This window comes from Larus michahellis, chromosome 11, assembly GCF_964199755.1.
Source record: "Larus michahellis chromosome 11, bLarMic1.1, whole genome shotgun sequence".
Lineage (NCBI taxonomy): Eukaryota > Metazoa > Chordata > Aves > Charadriiformes > Laridae > Larus > Larus michahellis.
This window is the reverse complement of record NC_133906.1, coordinates 16,820,645-16,844,727: the sequence shown is the minus strand read 5'-3', so window position 1 is coordinate 16,844,727 and position 24,083 is coordinate 16,820,645. Positions and strand designations below refer to the sequence as shown.

General features: G+C 49.1%; 1 protein-coding gene across 1 annotated transcript; it reads right to left on the bottom strand.

Moving 5' to 3' along the window:
• Nucleotides 1–18,953: 18,953 nt before the first annotated feature.
• WNT8A (Wnt family member 8A) lies at nucleotides 18,954–22,466 on the bottom strand. The gene is made up of 6 exons (XM_074604125.1): nucleotides 22,396–22,466; nucleotides 22,271–22,304; nucleotides 21,919–22,057; nucleotides 20,825–20,950; nucleotides 20,571–20,713; nucleotides 18,954–19,523 (listed from the first exon to the last, which is right to left on the bottom strand). The coding sequence occupies exons 1-6, from the start codon at nucleotides 22,464–22,466 to the stop codon at nucleotides 18,954–18,956; spliced, it is 1,083 nt and encodes a 360-aa protein (XP_074460226.1).
• Between the last annotated feature and the right edge of the window lie 1,617 nt (nucleotides 22,467–24,083).

Genomic DNA, 24,083 nt, shown 5'->3' with positions numbered 1-24,083 from the left:
CTGTTGGAGTTTTTAGTTTTGCTTTTGTGGCAGACCAGTGTTATATTGTACCTATAGAAGATCATAACTTCCATAGAGAGTATGTGGGTCTCTTGTAAGGGAAAAGGAGCTGATATTGCAAATGTTACCTTTATAACCCCTGCAATATAAAGTTTCAGTTATTCAAGTGTATGTCTGTCGTGGATTTATTCTCTAATATTAGAGCTGACACCTTTAATTGCTGACTGGTGTTCACTCCCATTTTTCTGAGGGAAAGGTAGAAAGAGAGAAGATACCTTCATCCCTGTGGTGCCATCCTGACTCACTGTATCTGTACACCTAGGACAAGTATTGATCCAGCAAATCTCTGCTGAGTTCTTGAGCAACCTGCATTAATAGGATGTGGGCAGAAGGTCAGTCCTGGGAATGTAAAATGGACAGCCAGCCTGGTCCCCTGGGGGAGCTGTGACACCACCGGAGAGGCTGTTGGAGGACGTGCTGCTTAGGTTCCTTTTGGTCTTTAGGTCTTTATTTGGCCCAGAGTGGTATAGGCTTGGCCAGCATCATAAATCCATGTCACAGAAAATGGAGCTTTGGAAAAAAACGGGTGAACTGAAAGCTGTCTTACTATTTGGTGTCAACAAGGTAAGCTACTCTCTGTGGGAACGAGCGACCTGTCTTCTCCTTCTGTTGAGTCAAAATAATTACCTTGCCTATTGAGTTTTATTGGGTATTTTTAACTTTGAGGGAGTTCATTTTCGTTTTACTGCCTGAGTGCTGGAATAGAGCGATGTCCATAAAACTAGCAGTTCAGTCTGTTTCCCATAATTCTATTTTTTCAACGGACTTCCTCCTGGAACTTTGCTTATCACATGCTTGCTATCATGTGCACTGGAAATTATTCTTGGAACTATATGGATTGAGCTAGTCTGAAGTATATGATTGTTCAGCCTTCCTGTCTCATAAGGGATTTATTATCTTTAAGAGCAGTTAAACTGCCAGAAACCTTGAACATACTTTAAAGATGGCAGAAACCTCAATCAAAGCCAGCTCCCCATTGCCTATGTAAGTCAGAATATTCCAGCATGCCGAGCTTCAGAAACGAGTTGCTGTTCAGAGCTTGGGATTTTCATTCAGCAACTTTAAATGTTAAATAAAAAAAAAAAATTAAAGAAAACAATAAAGGAAAATTACAAACCCTCATCTTTCTCACATAGGGAAAGAAGAAAGAATTTGTTTTTCTTCCTTCATTCAAGTTATTAATCTTGACCATCCTTTAAACAACAGTTGTCTAAGCAAAATTGGTACATTGATGATAAACTGATGGACACTTGTCCCATGGCACTATATGAAGGGAAGGAGTGACTCAAACTCTTCACTTTTTTCAATGTCATATTAGAATGACAGATTCTGTTTAAAGACACAGGGGTCTTAGTCAATTTGAATTCCTTAAGTTGGAGCAGTCAGTTCAAGATAGTTCATGTTATTCTGGACAGCAAATGTTGGTCCTTTTTGGCACCACCCAACAGCAGTGCATCCTCTTAAAAAAAACTGTGGTTTTTCAATTGCTTTTTAAAAAAAATCCAAAGAGTAATTATTTTGATTTTATTGGAAGGAGAGACTCTTTGCACATCATAAAAAGGTAACTTAGAATTGTTTTTGCAGTGCTATTTCCTTTTAGATGCCAGTCAGTAGATGTGTTGGACTAGAAATGGGACTTCAGTCCTCTCTGCGGGTTACCTGCTGCTTTGCTTTACTCAAGCCGACTGAGCTCAAACCAGCGTGGCAACGTCGCAAGGACCGTCATGGGAAAGAGGTACTTCCTTGTTCTGCTGTTAGTGAAAGGGAAAAACCTGTTATCTTTTGAATGGTCGATCAAGAGCCAGCTGCCTGTACCTAGAAATCTTCTGTAGTCTGGATGAGCTCGTCTGGGTGTGGAGTGTGTCAGCAGCGTGACTGATGTGTTGGGTCTCCTCAGGAGGATGCCTGTCAAATTACTGTTATGCTGCCTCCTGCCAAGGGACGGTGGAGATGCTGCCATAAGCTCAGGGGAGAGCCTATTGTTGGGCTTCTGAGCCAGAAACGAGGCATTGTTGTGAGACGAAGCAGTTGGTGGGAGAAGAAGGCAGCTTGCAGACAAGCGCGTGAATGATACTCTAATAATGATAACGCTGAAGGATTAAGAATTCTCTTCAGTTTATTGCTTGTGAGTGTTTTACAGCTGAGGGAGGCGATGCCTTCATACAAAGTACTTCATGTAGTGCCTTGCTGGGTGTGCTTACATTTGGTTTGTATGGCATCATGTTTTAACCCCTGGGCACACCTGACTGACTCATGCTTAGCTGTGGTACTATTCTGACACATGATTATTTAAGAAAGGAAAAAAAAAAAAAGGACACCGGTACCACATCTGCAACTTCTTTACCATCACACTTACTTTTTTAAAAGTCTTCTCACCTGGCATCTCTGCATCTCTGAGTCAGCCTGGATGGATCTTCTGCGCTACTAGAGAGAATTGCAAAAAGCAGCTGGGTGCAGTCTGTCAGCCCCAGACTGCCTGGGTGAGAAATCACGTATGAACTCACCCTAAATTACAGGGAATTTTTATGTGCAAGAAACTAATTTGGCTCTAAATACTCTTGGCTTTAGTAAACTACTCTGCAAACCACCCGTGCATCTTTGTAATCTATTTATAGTCAACCCCTAAACTCTCATTTCCTTGCAAGGAGACAGTTGTTTTTTGTCGTTTCCAGAATCTGCACTGATTGTCACGTTAGGAAATCCTGCACTTCCAAAAGCAACATCTTATTGCTATGCTGGCTATCGGTTCTTATCTCTCTTAGGTGTTGTAAAGTTTTTTTTCTTCCTGGGTGGCATTCCTGTTGCAGTGTGAATGACGGCAATGTTTTGTACGTATTTAGTTTTGTGGCAGGCAGGCCTCGTCTCTCTATGTGAGAAAATTCCCAGGAGTATTTAACGTACGCGTGCGGATAAATCTCCTGCATGCCCCATAAAGTACTTTACTATGGGCCAATATAAAGCAGTCATTACAGGGTGATGTTTAAACTTCTGAGATTAACACAGTCTCTCAATTGCACTTACTTATTTTTATAATGTGTAATTTAGCAACTGAACCGTGAAAAGTTATGGCATGGCAAGGTCTTCTTAAAAACAGTGGTTGCAACTGTGCTTTCAGTTTGCTTCATTGTAAATCCAAAGTGATTCCATTCTCTTAGGGAAAAGAAAGAAGGAAGATGGGATCATTTCTGGGACAGCTGGTACATTATACATATGTCTGAGATGTATTGTCAGATGTTGGCATGGCACGTTCTCCGCTCCTATTGAGAGCAAAGAGTTTTTGCCAGGTTTCTCTGGAGCCAGACTTGGACAGTCCTGTTTTGTGCATGCAGAACACATTGTCGTTTGCCATTTTGCTAAGGCAGTTGTGCAACGGTATTTATTTTTGCCTGGACGAGGACAGTTTGATCAAGCCTCTGTTTGTTTGAAAACCAGATGCTTTTTTCTGTGGCCACCGCACATCTCGATAGCCACGACCTCATTCCCTGCTACTTACTGCTTCCAACTAAACTATCGCAAGAGGATATTTCAGAATACTTTTTTTTTTTTTTTCTTCAGAGGTCTTCCATGTAAATATACTGAATTGACCAGCAAAGTTTTGACCGTGACTGTCTTTGTTTTGCAAAGTTCTCTTGTAAACAGGCCCCACGCTGGCTTCCCTGAATAGCACCATCACTGCAATTGAATGGGAGCAACAAAGGCCTAGGAAATGAAATGTCCGTTCAATTTCCTATTCATGTAAATGATAGTTTATCGTACTGATTATTAGCTTCATGTAGTTGCGATGGTTCTTAAGCCTTTTATTGCCTTCTTTTAATGAATTGCCATAAAACCTTGCTTCACCTGAGTGCTGACTCAGTGTCGAGGCATTCTCCAAACTTAGTGTTATAATTGCTATTAATTCATCATTACGTATGACAAAGAATGACACCACACTACAAAGCAGCCATGATGTGTCTTTACCAATTGCTCGTTCTCTGCAAAATGTTCCTTTTTAAGACTACATGGGATTCCTGGAATTAACAATTTTAAGTAATCCGTAAATGTAGTTTTAGTAACGATACCTAGTTTCTTTATCACATCTCTCCTCAGTAGATGAGGCAATGCCATACAAGGGAACTAGCAGTACACCAATGGTACAAGCATGAAGGTCAGGGACTCAGAAGTGAAATGACTCTCCTCGGGTCATCCTTTGGAGCAGCAGCAAGATCAAGAACAAAACCTGTCTCTCTCCAGTTCCAGCTTTGTGTCCTATCAGCTGAGCAGTGTATCAGTATCTCTCTTCAATAAGAAACGCCTGCTTGTGGTTAAGGAGATCGAGCACTGTGTACTGGAGCTGTAGCCCAGTCTGATGTCCTCTGAATTACTGCGGAGGAATCTCTTCACTGTCTTTTTGGGAACAGAATACAAGTCAAGGCTACCCAACTCTGAATTCAGGCTTGTCCACCATTCTTCTGTGTGCCTGACATCTCAATTTTCCCATCTGAACATGGGCAAATATTCACGTGATCCTCCAGTACCTGGTGGGCTCTAGGCTGAACAGTCCATCTCTTGCAGCGTTAGGGCTCATGCACCTATTGCCTGCACTAGACTTTGGAGTGGGAATGCGGGGAATCGCACCAGCAGATGGTTACTGCGTACGCACTGCTGGGATCTGCGTGTTTAAGTACCAACTCATACGTAGGAATGGGGAGTTTAACACCCGTGTTCTCGAGGTTTGCCAGTTGTTTGCGGCTTGGATCATTTGGCATATCATGTTTTGAGATGTTTCTTTGGCAGCAGTGACTGTTACCTGAATACGTGTAGAGAATTTCTCCGTATGTGATACGATGCTTTAATGAAGAAAGTTGCTATCACTGTAGTGATGTCTGTTACAAGCCTGTTAATGGCTTCTGGACTTCCTAAATCAGCAATCAGCGGCCAGTTTTCTTTCAGTCCAGCAAAGGCTTATTTTTAAAAATAACATGTATTGCAGAATAACCTTAAAGAATCACTTGGTCAAACATCTTATAAGAATGTCTTGTAGTAAAGGAAAAAGTGGTATTTTAGCATGTCTCTTGCTAAGGCATTGCAGTAACAATTACGCATAAACTCGGTTTAGTGGGAATAAACTGAAGCCAAAGCAACATTTCAAATGAAAACAATCCTAAGACAACTTTTAGGTACCACAGCTCTGGGAGAGGGAAGCTGGGGAGATGTCAGAAGTCACGCTTCATCTGTGGAAGTGAAAATGAGCGGAGCCAGCGTGGTTCTGATGTCGTGTCTGTATGGAATGAGCGAGTTTGGAGCGCAGCTCCGAGGCTGAACGACTCATCTCCAGCGGCACAGATGAGTCCGTGACCAGGAGGATCTGCGCTTCCCTGCTCTAGCAGCATCTCCAGCTTTTTGGTTTTCTGCTCCGTGTGGCCGTCTACAGCCACTAAAGGCAAAGATCCAAGAGGAAACCACACAGTGTGTTCACTTACACTGTATTTTGCAGCTGTGAAACAAAGAGAACAGGTGGGGAAAAGGCCAGGTGAGGACAGGCGCGTTCTTCTTCTCCACAAACTCGGCTTCGGCTGCCTGGGTCTCCCTCTGTCCCTGCAACGCTGAAATAAAATGTTTCCCTGTGCTTCCACTTTGCAAATATTAAAATTCTTACTGAACTCAGCTCAGTGACGATCGCAGGTGTGTGTAGGTGGGACTGCCCAGGACAGAGAGACCAAAGGTTGACAGACAGTTAAAGTTTCTAGCTATTTTTTTCCCCATCTAACTGCTTTTTTTCTGGATACAGACAGTTGGTGTGATTTCATCAGCTGATGTGAGGGAAAAGGTGTAAGGTAAAGCATATTTCTAAAATGAAATGAACAGTTTTATGCGTGCTTTTATAGATTTACTGCAGAAGATGATGTTGGGCCATGTCCTTAGATACTATAATCCGGCATAATTCTACTGAGGTGAATGCCGTTATGTCCATTTGGGTATGACCTGAGCAAGTAACATCGTGACAGTATGAACTGGCAGCTTTTGACTTTCACTCCCTTGTAATTACAAGAAATTGGATCTTTATTTATCTATCTATCCAGGGCCAATGAAAATCAGCGGTTTCATTGTCACCTAGTATTAATTTGCGGTTCTGCTACAGGTTTTCTTTCTTACGGCTGAGAAAGTTTAAGCACAGAAGAATTTTCAGAAGCTGCCGCTCGTATGCGCCAGCCCCGCCGTGCGTGTGAAATAGCAGTACCTGCTGCCAAGTGGGGTTTCCAGAAAGAAAATGTGTCTTTTATGCGCACACGTGCGTAACGTTAAATTGTTTCTGCTCGCAGAGGTGGTGGGATTTGCACATGGGTCTGGAGATGACGGATTGCTGGTGGGAATTTGTTTAATCTTTAGAAGTAAAAAAAAAAAAAAAAAAAAAATTGTCTTCCCAAAGTTTCTTCTGATCTTGGTACGTAGAGCAAGGGGAACGTGTTGGGGCATGCCCTTTTCTGTTTGCTTTCAACAAAAATGGGAATTATTCAGTTAAATTAAAAAAAAAAAAAAATATGGAAATTTCCTTTTTTTTCCCCCCTCTCAAGTATGTTTTGGTAACTGAGGCACATTCACACTTGGAGAGATGGGCCTGTTTTGCAAGGGAAAACCAAAACATTCCAGTGCAGCTAATATTGCAGCTCCTCTGGTGTCTTAAGTTCAGGCCACAGCAGGGGGTGCAGACACCTAAGGGCAATGCGGTAACTTTTTGGATCTTTTCTTTGGAAGAAATAATAAGATGAGTCACAATTAACCCGTTCAGCTAAATTAGTAAGGCTCTGGGAGATGAGAAAAGAGATGGGGAGTCTTTTAAGTGAGGTTGCAACAGAGATGCTGCCTTGGGGTGGTCTCCACACAGGCTGGCAGTCCTGTCCTTGCCACCCGTGCTCTTGTACCTGACTTTGCTCGGTGGAAATGGAGATTTTTTTGGCACCACTTTCTAGTTTCAAAGAGCCATCGCTTTCTCAAGTGGCTGGAAGTACAGAGACACAATTTCCTGAGAAAGTATCTAGACCTTCACGTTGGAGGACACGTGGTGCCCCCCACATAAAGGGGGCTGTGCCCACGTGAACAGCTGATGGCATGTTTTATTCTAGGCTTGACTTTTCCTGAATTCTGCATCAGCTCTCTGATTTGCTGGCCACACCTTGAGTTTACTTGACTGCCTGCTGCAAGTTTTTCCTTGTCTCAAACACTTTGAAAAAACAAGCCTGTTTGGGTTTCTGGGGGTTTTTTGTTAGTGTTTTTTTTTTTGGTTGGTTGGTTGGGTTTTTTGGGTGTTTTTTTATTGCTTTTTAATTTTTTAAAATTTTTATTTATTTCTGCTAAAGCAGTTAAACTTTCTTTATGAATTAAGCTGAGCCACCACTCACCCATAGGCTTTGCTTCTGGCTTAGGCCTCTTGGTTCCAGTGGTCTGTCCTGCGGAGAACAACTCATCTTCTTTTCTCATGTCCTTTCGGGCCCAATCAATATATTTGTCTTTGCCATTGCAGGAAGCATAAACTTGCTCCGTTTCTAACAACCTTCTCTTGTACATCCTTCTCTGAGATGTCCAAGCCTGATGTAATGATGTTGCTTTGATGATCTTGCTCTGGCACACCAACGGGCTGGGTCCAGGTGTCCTGTGGCATGGAGTCCACAACTCCCGAGGAGAGAAGGGCTCTCTCCAGTGCAAGCACCGGCACAAAATATTTAGTTCCTTTTACGTGACCACCAGCCAGGGAGTCAAACGCATTGCTCAGGATGTTTTGAGGTAATGGGAGATTGAGGCCAGATCTGAGGACGTCAGAGTCTTCTGACATCCTAAAAAGGACAAAATTATAGTTGTGAGGAGGCCGTCCAACCTATCCGCAGCCGAGGGGTGTCTCCAGGTGACCTCTCAGTGTATCCAAAGCCTTATTGAGGAGCAAGAAGCCAACGTCGGGTGAGTCCAGACCTCTGGCCCGCTGTGATCTCTTCTTGCATCACAGCAAGTGCTTTCTAAACGTCTGGTGTCATTTGCATGTTGTGCACTGCAGGCCTGTGGTGAAGTCAGTCAGAAATTGCTTTCTGCTGAAAACAGCTACATCTTTTGCAAAAGAAATTTTAAAAAAATATTAATGGGTGTCAAGAAATGCTGGATGTTTAGAAAAAAAATACATTAAAAAACTTGAAATGTAAAAACTGCACGTCATCGGCTACCTTAGCTGTGCAACCTGGAGTTTTTCTTAAATATAAACGCTACTCGAGGCATTTCAGCAAAAGAACAGTTTGTAATTTGTCATTGTGTGACTCGCAATGGAATATACGCCACAGCAGCAGCAGTCGGGACCATAAAGTGCTGTCCTGTGGGCTGGGTGTCAGTAGGAAGAGAGGACTATTTCTAACCCAGGTGAAATCTCCAGAGTGTTTCTTCCTGGAGGACCAGGGGTTGGATTAGCAGCCAGACCTCTGAGAAACTGCCTGAAAGCCTCCGTGTCCATGGCGGTAGGGACACAGTGGGAATTAAGAAGGAAGAATAACACATCCAAACCATTTTTTTTAAGGTTTTTTTTTTTTTTATTGTTTTTTACCATTAGTCCTTTTCTAGTTTGTTTTATTTAGCTGTCTTGAGAATCCCTGTCTTTCAGCAAGCAGGCGAGTGTGCGTGTCTTCCCTGGTGTCTCAGAAAGTGAGGCTGTGTCTTTGGTCCGTCACAGAAACGCACGGGTGAGATGGGCGAGTTGGAGACTTCACGTCCCGTTGCTCGCTGCCTGTCTCCAGCAGCCGAGTGCTTGTGGAGGAGCCCCTCAGTCAGTAGGTAGCCACCAAACAATGATTGATGGCCCTTCACTTGACAGAGCAGAGGACAACACTGGGATAAACCTGGGGAGTGGACCTGCCACCGTGGCTCTTCCCCCTTTGCTTCCCAGACATCTGCGACCCCCATGACAGACCGCTGCCCAACGTAGCTCCCTCCGGCAAGTCTCCTTGTACCCTGTAAGCAGCCATCCGTGGTCTCAGCACTGCTTTGCTGCTTTTTGCTTTCATTTTTCCAGCTTTTGGGCCTTAATTTTTATTCCCCATCGCCACATGGCTGTGAAAAAGAAGTGTCTCAGGGGTGAAGAGGTCTGCGTGAAAAGCCCATTGTTCAAAACACAGGCCAGGGTGGCATTTGCTGCAGGGAGTAGCACCTGAAGGACAAGTCAACAGACTTCTTGGCATTCCGTGACTGCTTAGTTGATACATTTTCCCTAAACCCAGTAATCTCCTAGTAAAATAAAGCAAGACATACAAATTGCTTTAATGGGATGCTCTAGTGCATTTATATCTCCTTAAAAGGAAGCTAAGCTGCACGCACAAGATGATAGATGAGTTTATTTTCACATGTGGATTTAATAGCCTACCAAGATGTAACTGCATTTTTACTGCTAGAAAAAGTCTCCAGGAAAATAGTTCCCTGGGGTGAGGCCAGGATCCGCTTACAGCCGAATTTCAAGGGAAGGAGTTGAAGAGTGTTCGTCAGCGGTTAGCTTGGTTACGAGGCAGGGTGGTTAATAAGATACTGAACAAATCATGGTGATGTGGAAATGAATTGCATTTTCTTCATGGAACAGAGAAAGTGGAAGTGCCCCAAAGACCATCTGGGCTCTAAACCTCAAAGGAGTTTCCGAGGAGCTGATTGCCACACTCGGTTCTCTTTGTAGCAGTACTTGTTACTCTTCCCAAATGCTTATTTCATCATAGCTGTAATTAAATTTGTGCTGAAAATGTACAAGGCACCCCATACTTAGTTTCACGTGAAATCTGGGATCCTCCTCGCTGAAGCAGAATGGTGGCAAATCCCCAGCCAGAGCAGCCCCCTTCAGAAAGTGAGAAAATCTAAAATGACCTGAATTAGACTCGCCCACAGATACGGCACTTGCTGGGTTACGGCACAGGAAATGGTGGATTTTGGGCTCCATCCTGTTCGGCCGTTTACACTATCTGTCTCCTCATCAGCGTACCTGGCTCTGGGAGATTGGATGCTGTCTGGATGCAAGAGGTACAATTTAGTGCTCCCAACTGCTTGAAAGGGACCGGACGGTGATTTGTGACCTCTCTGGCGATGGGTGAGATAAAGCTCTGCAGTGGAGATGTCCTCTGCCCTGCCACTAGCCCTGGCCAGAGCCAGCCCAGGCTCCCTGTGCGCACCTGGGAGCCGGAGCTGAGCGAAGGCTGAACCCGATCACTCCCAAATCCCGGGACGTCTCAAATCCAGGTTGAAGTCTTGCAGCCCGTAGTAGGTCAGGGGAAAAAAAAATGTGCTGCTGTCAGAAGTATATAGGTGTTTCACAGGGAATTTAAATAAGAGGCTGTTTGGTAAAACAGAGGCTGAGGCTGCTACCCGAGGTGATGCCCTGGCACCCCGCAGGGGGAAAGCCCCTGGACAAGAAGGAACCTGGAGAATAAAGTAGTCCATGCTGGGAAGTACAACCGCGTTCGCCCTGGGATAAGGCTTGCTAACTTAAGCACTTCAAAGTATAAAAGTAGCTGTTTTGCTCCTGGACCCGAGCTGGCTCGAACAAAGCCATCCCGGGAGTCTCTTCCCAGCGCTCCTGTCCAGGATCGGCTGCCGCCGGTGCTCCCGCGCCAGCAGAGGTGTCCCCCGCAGCCACGTTTGCAGCCTGCCACCGACCGGAATTACCTGCTCTCCAGACACCTGGGGTGCTGCTGCAACGCTGGGAATGCTCGGCACCTCGGGAGGTATTTGGGACGGAGTTAATTTAATTATTCTCTTGCTTATTGCCTTCGAAATCCACTTAGTGATAGGGAGGAGGTGCCTTGTCCCTATCATAGCTGCTGGCAGCTGGGCAGCAGAAGCATCTGCCTGGCAGGAGTGGGGATGGAGATCCGGGTCAGGGTATGTTTAGCTTCAAGGCACTGGGCAAACGGGAGAGAAATAGAAATTATTGTGCTTAAAGCTGATGGATGATCCCCTAGAAGTGTCCGGCCAGGAGCCACAGTCTCGTGAGTTAGAAAAGTCTGTAGAATTGGGAAGAAAGGTGAGAACCGTTGTCCTCATCCTTGCCTGTGTCCAACTGAACTGTCGGGCTTGATCTAAACCAATGACCACAGCCCCACTGACCCCACAACCCAACGTTTCAGACCACGTAACCCATCACAGCGCGGTTTTTGGGCACTAGCATCTGGGCTGTATGGTGGGACGTGGAGCTCAGCCGCTGTCCCAAGCAGAAGAGCTCGCAACCAGCAAACTCGGTCCGTGCATGGCCCGAGTTTGAGCCCGAGTGAGGTAACGCTTGTGCCTTTCCCCACTGTTTTACAGTCTTTCCACTGACCTCGTCATTATCATCTTTTATGGCATCCCATGAGCTATTGAAAGCATCAGAGGAGGAAATTAAGGGCCGTATACTGTCCATACAGGCTCTGTGGTCGTATGTCCCCTGACGAGCTATTCTCTCCTGGACGTGCCCACAAGTGGCTTCGATTAATGCTGCACAGGACACTGAAGAAAGACTAGAGAGAGAAAGAAAAGAAAAGCTAAAATTCTACTTGAGATCTCCCTCTCTATTTCCCATCGTGTCCTTCTGCTTGTAAACCTCTACTTTCCCCTTCTACAACAGATTTGGGCTTATTATCTTTCATTTTCTGGCCCTGTCCCACACGATTGCGCCTCCTCTTTGCCTCCTAACTGCATTTGGTGAACGTGTCCTAGCTGTGGTCATCAGCCTCTGCTCCTTACTGCGCTTGGAGTTACCACCAACTCCCTCTGCTTTCCTCTCGGCGTTTCAGACCCTCTGGAAGGGATGACTTTGGGTCTGAGACATGATACAGGCTTTAGACAGGATCTTTTCTAAACTCCAGAAGTGTTTGGACCGAGTCCACATTGGCAGGGGGTGCTCTTGTGTGAAGTTGTCCCAGCAGTCCCCTCTGTGCCCAAATAATAGTAGTAAGGGAACACATCATCTTTCTTGTTTGTAAGTTATGGGCTACTCCATGTGTTTGGAGGAATAAAGAGGAAAAGAGGAGGAAGGAATGAATTTTGAAAGTACATTACAAGTTACATTTAATTGACTGTCTCTAATCCATCAATCTCCTGTTATATTGCTCATCTCCTCGGGGCTCGTTTGAAAAGGGGGAATTTACTGCACTGTAAGCCAGGGCAGTGATTTGCAAAGTGGGGGGCATGGGATGTATCCTAGGAGAGAGCAAGGAACCAGAAAAAGAAAGGAGGGAGCTTGTGAATCCCTCTGCAGAGGTGTAAATTCTCCCCAGCCACCCGTGGGGACGCCTTTGGAGGGGAGCAACCTACCTCGCCCACAAGTAGCTCTTGTACCAGCACACGTGGCCGTAGCAGAAGCGAGTCAGGACGAGCAGGTGGGCAATAAATTCACACCCCGGCTCCCTGTACACCTCTTTCTCCTTGGAGTAACCCTTGGGTAAGGAACTTTCCCAGTAGACCTGTGGTGGGTGATCAGGCCCCCTGGACGGAAGCACAGCGTGGACTCGTGGTGGGTATGGACTTGTCCTCTCCAGCCAGGGAGAGCAGATGCAACATCTCCCTGCAGACAGTTATTGTAGGTGTTCTCCCCAACTGAGAAATGTTTGGGAAACACTTGTAACTCTTTTTCTCAGGTGTTGCAAAGAGGATTTGTTTTGTAAATAGTGAAGCTGTTAATTGCCTTGACTTTATTAAGAGGGAGCTGAAAAGGTGTTAACAAGTTTCTGTTGCGCTGTGCTGGCGATGAGCCACCACGGGGAGCTTCGCAGGGGGAAGGTGGTGAAGCTGCTGTGAAAGTACCTTTGCTCTCTAGAGAGGGGAAAAAAATTAGGCACCAGTTTAGCCAAAGACTTGGGGTAACGTGAACTTTGTAGGGGGGATTTCACTTGAATTGCCACACAGTTCGGTTCCGGGGGCTTCCCTTTCTCTTGAGCAACGTGGATTGGAGTGTCCCCGCGGCAGCACAGCTGTGAAGGTCTGAGCTGGAAGGGATTTAAGGGTCTTCTCCTCTGCTTCTCTCAAGGAACAGGTAGATGGAAGCTCCTGCACGCACTGTGGGAAGCCCAGGTGCTTGGCAGCTTTCAAAATCGGGCTGGTGGGGTTTGGGGATCTAACTTTAAGCACCTCACTTAAAAAAAAATCTTGCTTAAGATTAGAGTTGAGGTTTCAAAGTCACTAACTGATCACAAAAATCTTTCCTGTACGCTCCAGCAAGCCAGACACCGAAATTCCCCATCTTTCCCTGAAAATCCTGCCAATAAATCCCACAGAAGGCATCGCACAGATGCTTTTTCATCCTCCTCTACAGGACTGGCATTAGCAGGGGCTAACCAGGGGCTGATTAAGGCCCTTTAACTTTGTCATGCTAAGGGTTGGTTTTGCAAGTCGAAAAGGACCTGTGACTTGTTTTTTAAGACTTTAGGGAATTGCTGGCACTCACTGGTTTCACTGCAGCAGATGCAGCGTGACCGGGAATCTACGCTGCATATGAAAAGGTCACTTAGCCTGTTCAAGAGAGGAGATTCTAACACTTGTCAGCTTGAGTGATGGAGACTCTGCATTGAGAGCCATAATATTCATGTCAGAGAATTGCCAAGCCCATGCGGAAGCGTTGAAGATGGATGGCCCGGGGATGTACTCCTGACACTTTAATACGGGGGGAGGATACAGCACAAACATCTCATACGGAATTATAATCCATGAAAGGGCACTGGCGGCATAAATTAAAGGTAATCCACCAGGCAAGGAGTTTAACAGCTGGAGCGAAGCGGGCCGGGGAGGAGGAGGGCTGCTGGTGGGGCTGCCGGTGGGGCTGCCAGGGGTCGGGGGGGAGAGAGCAGCCCCCAGATGGGCTGGGACGGAGCAGCCCCGGGACACGATCCATCCTCCCCAAAACGCTTTGCAAAGATCATCCGTGCAAGCGGCTCACCAGCGGGCAGCCTTCCCTGCCCCGTGTCCCTCTTGGACTTGTCACCGTATGAAGCAGACCCTGTCCTGCTCCTCCATAATCGACAGCAAAGCACTTTGCCAGTTAAATAAATTCGACTCTCGGCTGGCTGACGGTCACCGTACAGCACCGCGACCCGCCGAGGGGAGGGGGCTGGGGCAGGTATTGCTCACCACGGTACGTGCCAGCCTGTGGGAGAGGCTGATGAGGCACACGGCCAACAGTGACGGTGTGAGTTGTCCATCAGAGCCGTCCCTGCACTCGCTTCTGGGAGAGGGAGCAAAAGCAAGAGCACGGATCCTATTTCTGAGCTGGGGGCCTCCTCAGCCCGTTCCGGTGGCACTGAGGTCCGCGCTGCCATTGCCCGGATGAACATGAACACCCGCCTGCCTCCCTGTGAGCTGCACTCCCCAAGGATGCGCGATCCCTCCCTATGGATACGCGCTGGCCTGGTGCGCCCCTGGGCTTCACCTTTCCTCCACGCAGTGGTGGAGGCGACTCAAGCCAACGCTGTGTGTGGAGTTGTTCCTATTTCCCTGCCTGAAGGGGAATTAGGTTGTGGGGGCATTTCCACCCACTGGGAAGAAGAAACAAGAAGAAAAGCCGATGGGCTGGTGGCTGCTGCAGAGGTCAAGCACTTGCCACGGCTCCTGGTGAGGGTGGCACCAGCACAGCCCGGCCAAGAGGCAATGGGTAAAATGAGGACAGTGACGGTCCTGGGTTAGGTGGGAAGGTCTGGGAAGGGTGCCAGGCTTAGCCTGGGCCATCATCCTGGTACAAATATCCCAACGCTGATTTTCAGAAACCCTACGATAGCTGAGCAGGCAGCTCGGGCGTAAACCTGTCCCAGTCTGCCATAAAGCTATAGCTGGACTGTATTATTTCTTCATCGAGAAAGACGAGGTTGGACGGGGCTTTGAGCAACCTGGTTTGGTGGGAGGTGTCCCTGCCCAGGGCAGGGGGGTGGAACTAGATGATCTTTAAGGTCCCTTCCAAACTAATCCATTCTAAGATTCTATGAAAACGTTTCCCTTGCTCATTAAAAATTAAATATAAACCAGTCATTTCCAAAAATAAAGGCACAAATACACTGTTAGGAAGGTGGTGGTAAAGCTTCACAAAGCCAGTGGAGCTTTCAGTCCAATCCAACGGCTGTTCCACAGGTTTCCTGTCACATAGATTACCCTTCCATGGCAATGGCTGCGCCCCGTGAGCAGCAGCTCTGGCAAAGCCCGTTCAAACGTGAAGGTGCTGCTCCAGGACTGTCCGAGCAGCTCTAACCCTGCCTGAAGTCCCCCCTCGGGGGGCCCAGTGGGGAGTCCCTGCTCCAGAGCATCCCTGTGCGGGTCCTCCCCATCCCTGGTACCCCACCCTGCGGCCCCGGAGGGGACAAGCAGTGGCAACAGCTCTCTGGGGACAGGCAGCAGGATTTTAGGTTGAGTTCATACAACACCTGCAGCACCTGGCCCTGATTGAGATTTTTACTTTTTCATTGTAATCAGGGTCATTACTGTCACTGAGGGACGGCAGCCAGGGGCCTCTGCACGGGTTTATAGGGCCAGTCCATCCCTTCTTCCAAGCAGTGAGTTGCAGGTGGTTGGGATCAGTGTCCTGAATTGGCGTTGACTTTGGGCAATCACGAGTAAATACATTCAGGTTTGAAGACATCCTCCCTCCCTTCAAATGCTCTTTGGCTGTGGTTACAGAATGAGCCTTTGCAAGCTGGCAGATGGTGGGACCTTGCTGTGATTTGTTTTGAAAGCCGCTGCGTGGGAGTTTGCTGCCCAGGTACAATCACTGCTGAAATGATGAAATCAGCCTGATGGACCATGTTCTGCAGGCGGCCTCGGGGTTTATTGCCCCGTGCCACCCTGCGCACGTGGTGTTTGTGTGCGTGTTGTTACAGAAACCGAGGCCCGGTGGGCAGGGTGTAGGGGCTCCTGACAGTGCCGTGATGGATTAAGATGATCCTGAATTCCTATTGTTTTGTAGTGGATGTAGTGAGAATTGATGACTGTTGTATCCAAGCAACAAGGGGAGGATGAGAAAGCTTCAGCTTCTCCAGGGCCGTAATATCCCCGTCAAGGTGCAGCTCTAGCTGTAGAGTTGTCTTTTGTGTTTGTTCAGACTCAGTATTACCTCTGCAAGCTATAAAAAGAGAATGGGAATTTGTATCATGAGATGGTATGTAACTTTCTCTTGAGTTTGCTTCAATTTGCATTTGGTCTCTGGCTTTTGCATAAGACGTACCCGTTGCCTTAGATAGTCTGGGTGCCAGAAATGTAAATGGATTAAAAAAAAAAAAAGGCAATTAGACAAATTTGAGGAAGAGCAGTTCATCTGCAGCATATAAATGCAATGCAGTGGATAGGAGTGCTGGCTCGGGGAGCCCCTGGCTGCGGGTGGGTGGGAATGGGAGGGTTCAGCGGGAGAAGGATCTGTCTCTGCTCCTCTCCGCAGCCCCTTTCCCTGGGACAGGGGCTGTACGGGACCGGTACCTGGTGTGATGCTGTGGGCATCTGCAAACCTGACACTTCCTATTTTCTGCAGTAATATTAGCTTGAAAAGTTTTTCTATTTTCTAAAGTAATATTCTATTTTCTAAAGTAACATTAGTTTGAAAAGTTTCTGCAGTAATATTAGTTTGATGCTGCGGAGAGATGCGTGAGATACACAGCATGTCCTGAATGTGCCTGCTCACGGGGAATCCTCATCTCCCAGGACTTACCCGTGTAGTTTATTCCCCCGCTATCGGTGTACAGCAAGATGTTTTTAATGTGTTCTTAGGGATTATCCTGCTGCAATACTGTTTCCCTCCTCTGAGTGTACATCAGCAGCAGCTGTCCTGCGCGCTGTGTAACCTCCTTTTGTGGCTCCGTGGGATCCTGGCAGCTCCCTGTGCCCGTGGCTCCGGGGGCTGGTGCTGCTGCGTGCCGGCCTGGGGCAGCTCCGAGGGGCAGCAGCAGGTATTACAAAAGTAGAGCCGTGTGTGTGTGTAGACAAGCCAGCCAGCGCACACGACGCAGGAAAAAAGTTTTGTTTGTCTGGTTTTATCATTTCCAAATTTTGGTGGGTTGCAAATGCGGCTGTGGCAACACTGCAAAAATCTTCTTTTTTTTTTTTTTTTTTTTCTTCACTCTGGTGGTGTGGCCTATTAGTTGTGGAAATTTTAGAAATAGCTACTCTGAAGGCAGCAAAAGAGCCCCCCCAAACTGACGGTCTGCTGGCGTTAGCCCTTCCAGCTCTCCTGAGACTGCTCTTTGCAAAAATAAACGCGTGGAAGTCAGTCGTGCTTCCCGACCTGTGCGTTCTACACCTCGAGCTTCCCGATTTGGCTCGAGCGCGTGTCGAGGCTGTGTTTGCACTAGGAGCCATAGGGATACCCGGATAAAATAGCATCGAAGCATTTGTACTGTGGGTGCAATATGCCAGTAGACCTGCTTTTCCCCCCCACTTGTCTCTCCTCCTCCCCTAGCTGGAAAGCAAACCTGGTAGAGCATCCTTTGCCCCCGCATTGTGGGTGCGGGCGGTGGCACAGCCCTGGCTCCCGCCGGAGCAGCGCTGTGACTCCTAGGAGCAACCTGGGCTGAAATACAGCCCTGGGGACACCAGGAGAAGAGCAGGACGTGCTTGGGACGGCAGCAGCCAGCCCGTGTCCCCTCCTGCCCTCCCCGCCGTGGCGCGGGGCTGTTTGCAGGCGGAGCAGCAGGGAACCAGCAGACACATTCGCGACTATCCCCAAGTTTTCTCTCCTGCCCCCAGTTCAAAGGGCTCCTCTCCTGCCTCCAAGAATTTTGCAGCAAGTGCCGATGCTTTCCACATCAAAGCGGGGCAGCCTGGCTTTGTCTGGGGGATGTCGGGCCTCGGCAAATTAAAGAGGCATTGGGAGCTTCAAAATCGGCTTTAGCCAGGCAGCGCCTGCATACGCGGCACTTGGAAAAGGTTAGATATTACGGTGATAGGTATTAAAGCAAACCCTCCGGGGACTGAAGGCTGGAGCCAACTTTTATTGAGGTCTAAGAGAACAACCTTCTTGCCAGCCTTAGTGGCTTTTGGACGAATGATGAGAAATCTTGGAGTGCTGGGTTTTACACAGAAAGGGACGATTTTGCACCTGAAGTCAGACTGACAGGGACCCAGAAAGGAAAAAAAGCCAATCCATTTTGTTGTGGTGTTTATTGCAAAATACAGTCCAAAAATCTAACTCTTTAGGGATACCTTCAAAATATATAGAGAAAACAGACTGTGCTAAGCAATAATACAACTTTATTAATAAACAATGTTAGGCATAAAGAATTCTGAATTCTTATCTGCTAATTAAAAAAAAAAAGTATAGGAATTGTAAACTGCTTAATTTCATCCAGTACAAATAGATGAACTACTCTCTATTGGGTGCAGGGGTTCTGGTACCAAAATACAAAATTTAAAAAGGTGGGGGGGAATGAAATCTGTAAACACTGGCTATAAACCTGTCAAAGCCCTCGAAAGGCTGCAGTTGTTGTCATACACACCTTGACACTGCAAAACCTCCTCTCCCGACAGAAAGTGCATAAGTTTTCCGCTAGGAATGCTGCCGAGCAGCTGCCGTGCATGAACGGCCGGGCTGGGGGTGTCGGGATGGAGGTGCCCAGCGGGACCCGCGTTTGGCCACCCCCCCCTCGCTTGCCATGGGGCTGGTACAAGGGGTTGAGTCCAACAAAACCCCCAAATTCTTCCATCTGTCCCATACACAAATAAAGTGACTCCTGAGAAGAAGCTACTGGTAAATATTGAGGAAAACCCACGGAAGCAAGAAGGAGGGTGGTCCCTCAGCGCCTGCGCCTTGTGCTTCCTAATCTCACAGCATCCGTCCGCAGGAGGCCCCGTCGCCTCGCGCGCTGCCCCGCTCAGCCCTCCGGACCCCAGGGACGCTCCTTCCCACCCCAGCTCTGCCAGCGTGGGGACACCAAAGCGTCCTCCTCGGGCGCTGGGGCCTCCCTCTATCTCTTATGGCCTCTATTTCTCCGCCTGATGTGGTTGGGGGCGGCGGCGGCGGTGGTGTCGCGGCGGGCGCAGAAGTGCTTGGCCACCAGCTGCCGGCACTGCTCGCACCGCACCGTGCAGCACCAGTGGAACTTGCAGTTGCAGCTGGCCACCACCTCCGTCCTCCTCTCCTCCACCCGCAGCCCGCACTCGGTGCACAGCCGCCGGCAGCTCCTCTTCTCCCACTGCGAGAGGTTCTTGCCGGTCTGCAGGCACTCGCGGCCCTCGGTGCCGTGGTGGCCCAGGCTGGCATTCCTCGTGCAGTAGTCGGGAGAGTCTTCCAGGAAGACCAGCTCCGTGGCGTGGACGTGGTGGAAGGTCTCGGCCGTGGCCCCACGGCTGTCGGCGCTGTTGCCGGCTCTCATCCGCCTCTTGTCCATCTCCAGCTTGTGGGCTTGGTCGTATTTTATCTTCAGATAGTTCCCGATCTCGCGAAACTCGGCGAGCTGGAGCCAGCACGTCTGGATGCTGCAGCTGCCTGACACCCCGTGGCACTTGCAGGCTCGCTTCATCGTGGCTTTCACGGCCTTGGTGGAAAAGGTGGAGAAATTAGGAGCAGAAGAGCATCCTCATTTAAGTCCCCAAACCAGGCTCTACAGCACTTCTAATGCGGGGGGCAATGGGTCAAAAGTGGCTCGTGCTGGGCATGATTTGAGGTCCTTCCAAGACACGAGCTGATGCTCTTATTTCAGTTCCTGCAAAACATCTGTCCCGCTTCGCTAATTAAAAGGACAGCGATAACGAGTGGGCACAAACAATTGTCTCCAGCCCTTGCAGGAGCTGTTTCTCCAGGACAGGAAAAAAGCGCATTTGTCGGGTCATGCCCTTCTCACGCCGTTCCAGTCTGCAGCTCACCTGGCTCATCAGAGCATCGACCCATCATCCCTCTCAGAGGTTTCATTCAAAGACGTGTGAAACTGCTTCGGAATAATCATAGCCAACCTCTCTGCATCTCCTCCAGGCCAAGCACTTCACAGATATTATCTACCAATCTCCCTCTGGTATTTATAAGGTCCCAATCGCTGGTATCTATGTGAGATTAAGCCTCGACACACCCTATGAGATAGGTATGTTAAGTGTTGCCGTCCTTGTTTTTACAGACAAGGAGGTTTGGCAAGATGCTGAGAGCCTCCGCCGGCCCAGGCGGGGAGCGGGGGAGAGTCTGGCAGCCGGCCTGCGAGCAGGGCCAGCTCACACCTGGCTTCCCTAGCCAAAGAGCTTGGAAATGCACATTGTCAGAAAGTAAGGTGGTTCTTGCTTTGTTTTACCAACCAGACAAGCGCTAGGTGAGTATAAAACCCGTGCGTTTCTGAATAAGTGGTGTGTGCTAGTAGCTAACTGCGTTACGCACAGCTGCAGAAGCTGGAAGTGGGAACAACTCTCACTGCAGTTCCTTGGGTTCAGGTTTAGGGACAGGTTCTGGCTGTATTTTTCTCCTGTGCAAACATTACAGGGCCTAGATTGTCGCAGAGGGCTGGAGATGGAGCCCTGAACTGCCTACCAGACTCTTGGATTTTGTTTTCAATACAGACATCATTATTATTATTATTATAATTATTATATATTTGACTTACAAGTCTCCCGACTTCATTGTTGTGCAGGTTAATCAGTGCCCGGGTATCGTGTCCTGTTTCCAGAGCATCCACAAAGAGCTTGGAGATCCTCTCCCCGAACTCCACGTTGTCGCTGCATCCTCCCCAGACCCAGCCTCGGCCACCTGCAAGACAGACGCACGCTCAGCGCAGAACGCCCCCCAAATTCTGGGGGTGGGGGGGCTGCGCGTGGGGATGGAGAGACAATGTCAGCCCCTCTCGAGACCGCGGCTCACCCACGCGGCCGTTCCTGGAGTCGTCGCAGCCGCAGCTCTCGAAGTCCCCCAGGCTGCAGTTCCTGGTGAGGGTGTACATGACGCCGGCCGAGCTGATGGCGTGTACAAAGGATGTCTCCCGGGTGGCTGGGGGGGAGGAAAAGAAAAACAGCTGTGACATGCAAATGTAGATTTTTGTCCCAGTTTCTGGGGAATGAAGCTCTCCTGTGCTGCAAAGGTGCAAGAAAGGGAAAAAAAAAAAAACCAACCCCACAACATTTTGTGCAAAAGGTGAGATGCTACAGAAATTAAATGCTGGTGATTGGGATCTCCTCAGGCTTCAGCATCAAGGCTTCCAGCAATTTGGTGTAATACTATGCAGGTGTCCATGCACAGGCTGGAGTTCCTTGGCAGCAGCAGGATCTCAAGGCGATGCCCCAATCCCGCCCTGGCCAAGGTCAGTGATCACTCGCTTCTCCTGGTGCTCGGCTTGTCTCTGTCCTTTCCTGCTCGGGGGGGTATGTTCGTGCTTTGATCTTGCCTGCTGGGGAAAATCGTCATTGATCTCGTTTCAGTCGGTGGTTGAACCTGTGCTAACAGCTGTCTGCACCCACACTTCTAATTTAGTTTCTTTTTTGGCTTTCCTAACAGATTCAAATAGAGATGCTGCTCTGGGAAAAAAGAGATTTCTGCTTGTCGAAGCAGCCAGTATTCAAATATATCCACAACTTCCCTACGAGGGCAGTTTCTTAGTGCACGTCTCTGGTTTCTCTCTTCATCTCTTCTCCCCGTTGGAAGCTCAGGTGCCTCTGGCATTGCGCTCGCTCCCTGGGATGCTGCGCAAAGCGGCAGGAGCAAGCCCCTGGAGCAGCACTGCGGGAAGGACCGAGCTCTCGGAGATCCAGAGAGAGCCTGGGACTCCTAGAAAAATGTTAGCTCTATTTATTACATCCAATTAACACAGATGGAGAAAAACAACCGTGGTATTTGGGACACAGAAACCTTTCTCCATCAGTTCAACTAGCAGCCCCAGCTCTCTGCAGGGAGCATCCCGGCTTGTACCGGGATCATCCCGGGACGGGGATGCTGGTGCCGGCGGGCACAGGCGCACTCACCGCTGCGGAGCCGGTTGTGTGTGGAGAGCTGCAGGGCGCTCTCGGGGCAGTTCCAGCGCTCCCACCCAAACTGGAACTTGCACTCCTCCATCCCGCTGTGCGCCCCGGCCGCCACGCTGCTGGAGTACGTCAGGTACGCCTGGCACGGGAAACAGCAGCGTTACAAGCCACTGCCTTTTACCATTTATCAATGGAAACAGACAGAAACGGGTTGCGGGTCCTTTCCCTCATTACTCGGCAGGACTTGGAGCCGATACGCTCCGGGAAATCTGTTTCCTTGGAAAAGTCCTATTTCCCATTTGCAAAACAAAATCGCTCTACTTAAATTGTTGACAGTCCGTGTATTAATTACCTTAGGTCCTGTCATCAGGAAGTTATTCACAGACCTGAAACAAAGAAAAGAAAATGAATCACACGGTTTACCGCAGGCTAAAGAGCATCCCTAGAAAATGCCTTTTCCACTGAGCTGGACCCTACCATGCTGCTGCGTGGAGAACGGCACCGTAGAGCCCCGCGATGGAGAGGATGAGGAAGGTGCTTCTCTTCATGGTTGACCCAAGGAGCGGGGTTGGGTCCCTTTCGCTGGTGTCTCTCCGCACGGCAGGTCCCCGAGGGAGCAGGGCCGCCTCCCTCCGCTCCTTCCCAAGGTGAGCTGTCGGGATGGGGGGAAGCGGCAGGAACCTGCAACCCTGATATTTATAAGGTGAAGTTGTGAATAGTCAAAACCCCCCCATTCATTTGCTACCCAATGACTTAATGTGGTAAAAAAGCTCCCGCTCCAATGGGTGACAAGGAACCGCCTAAGGTCGCACTTCAAAAGGCGGTGCGGTGTCCCCGGGAGCGGGATGGTCTGAAGCAGAGCAAACTTCCCTAACAATGGGACACTTTTAACTCTCTTCCCCACCGCCAGCCATCCCTTTCTCTTGGCCCCAAGTCCCCTTGCCTTCTCCTTTTCATCCTCTGCTTGCCAGCGGAGGCTCAGTCCCCGCGTCCCTCTAAAATAACAAGCTGATGCATTTCTATAGTTCCCCTGCTTTCTGCCTGCTCCCTCCTACGAGAACTCCCTAAGGAGTTTTAACAACTGTTCTGTAAAGATCTATAGGGGATAGACCTCCCAGGTCTTCTTGATTTGAAGAGATGCATTTAACGGCGGGGCTTTTTCCCCTCCTCGCCTCTTTATGATGAAACTTTCTGCATTTCCATCCTGATAACAGCGTGCGCAGCTCGGGAGTGTTTGGAAAACTCTCTAATTGACGCGGCTGCAGCTTGGGAACACTGTGTGAATCATTTATGTGGTTTGCTTCATGCTCCAACGCTGTAATTAGGGGAACAGTTTTCTGGGGTTAGCAATTTCCCTCCGGTGGAGGCTGCGGCAGCAGACGACGGCTGCTGGCCGGCTCTGCAGGCAGGAGCAGTGCCCGGAGCCCTGCGCCCAGTGAGGGGCCTCCATCGCCGCCGAGCCATCGCCTGGGCTCGGGAAAGGAAAATCCTTATCAGAGGAAACCCAAAAAAGCCTTTTAATAGTTGGGGGCAATACCATTAAGGGCTGTAAAGGAGCTGCGGGTGGAGCAATAGCGAGATGGCGTTCATGGAAAGTTCTTGGTCTGTTTTCCTGCGGCTGAATGGTCCCAGCCAGGGGCTGGCTCACCCTGGGCAGGGATCCTGCCTGCTCAGCGGGGCAGTGGGGGTGCTCGGACCGAAAGCGGTGCCGTGCCATGCCATGCCAGCAGCGCCAAGCAGTCCCCCGGCTCTGCCAGGCACTGCCCCGTGGCACCTGGGTGCAGCATCTGCCCTGCGCTGGCTCTGGGGCAGGACAGAGGTGCTGCCCTCCTCCTCCTCCTTATTCTCCTCCTCCTCCCCGCTCCCCAGCTGACCCCTGGGTACACCGCTCTGCTGATGTTAATCACTGCCATTGCAGGGTGACTCTCCACGGGGCTGCAAATGTGAGGTTCAAGGGAATGGGACTGCGTGTGGCACCTGGGGGGGTTGTGCCATGAGCGAACGGGGCCACGTGGGGATAAATCCCACCTTTGCACCTGGATGAGCAGCCCCGGCCAGTGGTACTATGGTCAGGTTCCATCTTCAAGGTGTTTGCAAAGCAGTTTGCTGTCTCGCCGTGAGATGCGCGGGAGCATTGCCAAGCCGGCAGCCTGCCCCGGGGTTTT

Bases quoted from the DNA above. Each gene is read 5' to 3' on its own strand.
- WNT8A (XM_074604125.1), bottom strand. From the start codon at position 22,466: ATGAAGAGAAGCACCTTCCTCATCCTCTCCATCGCGGGGCTCTACGGT. The intron at 22,305-22,395 runs GTAGGGTCCAGC...TCTTTGTTTCAG, and splicing joins GTTCTCCACGCAGCAGCATG to GTCTGTGAATAACTTCCTGA. The intron at 22,058-22,270 runs GTAATTAATACA...TTCCCGTGCCAG, and splicing joins TCCTGATGACAGGACCTAAG to GCGTACCTGACGTACTCCAG.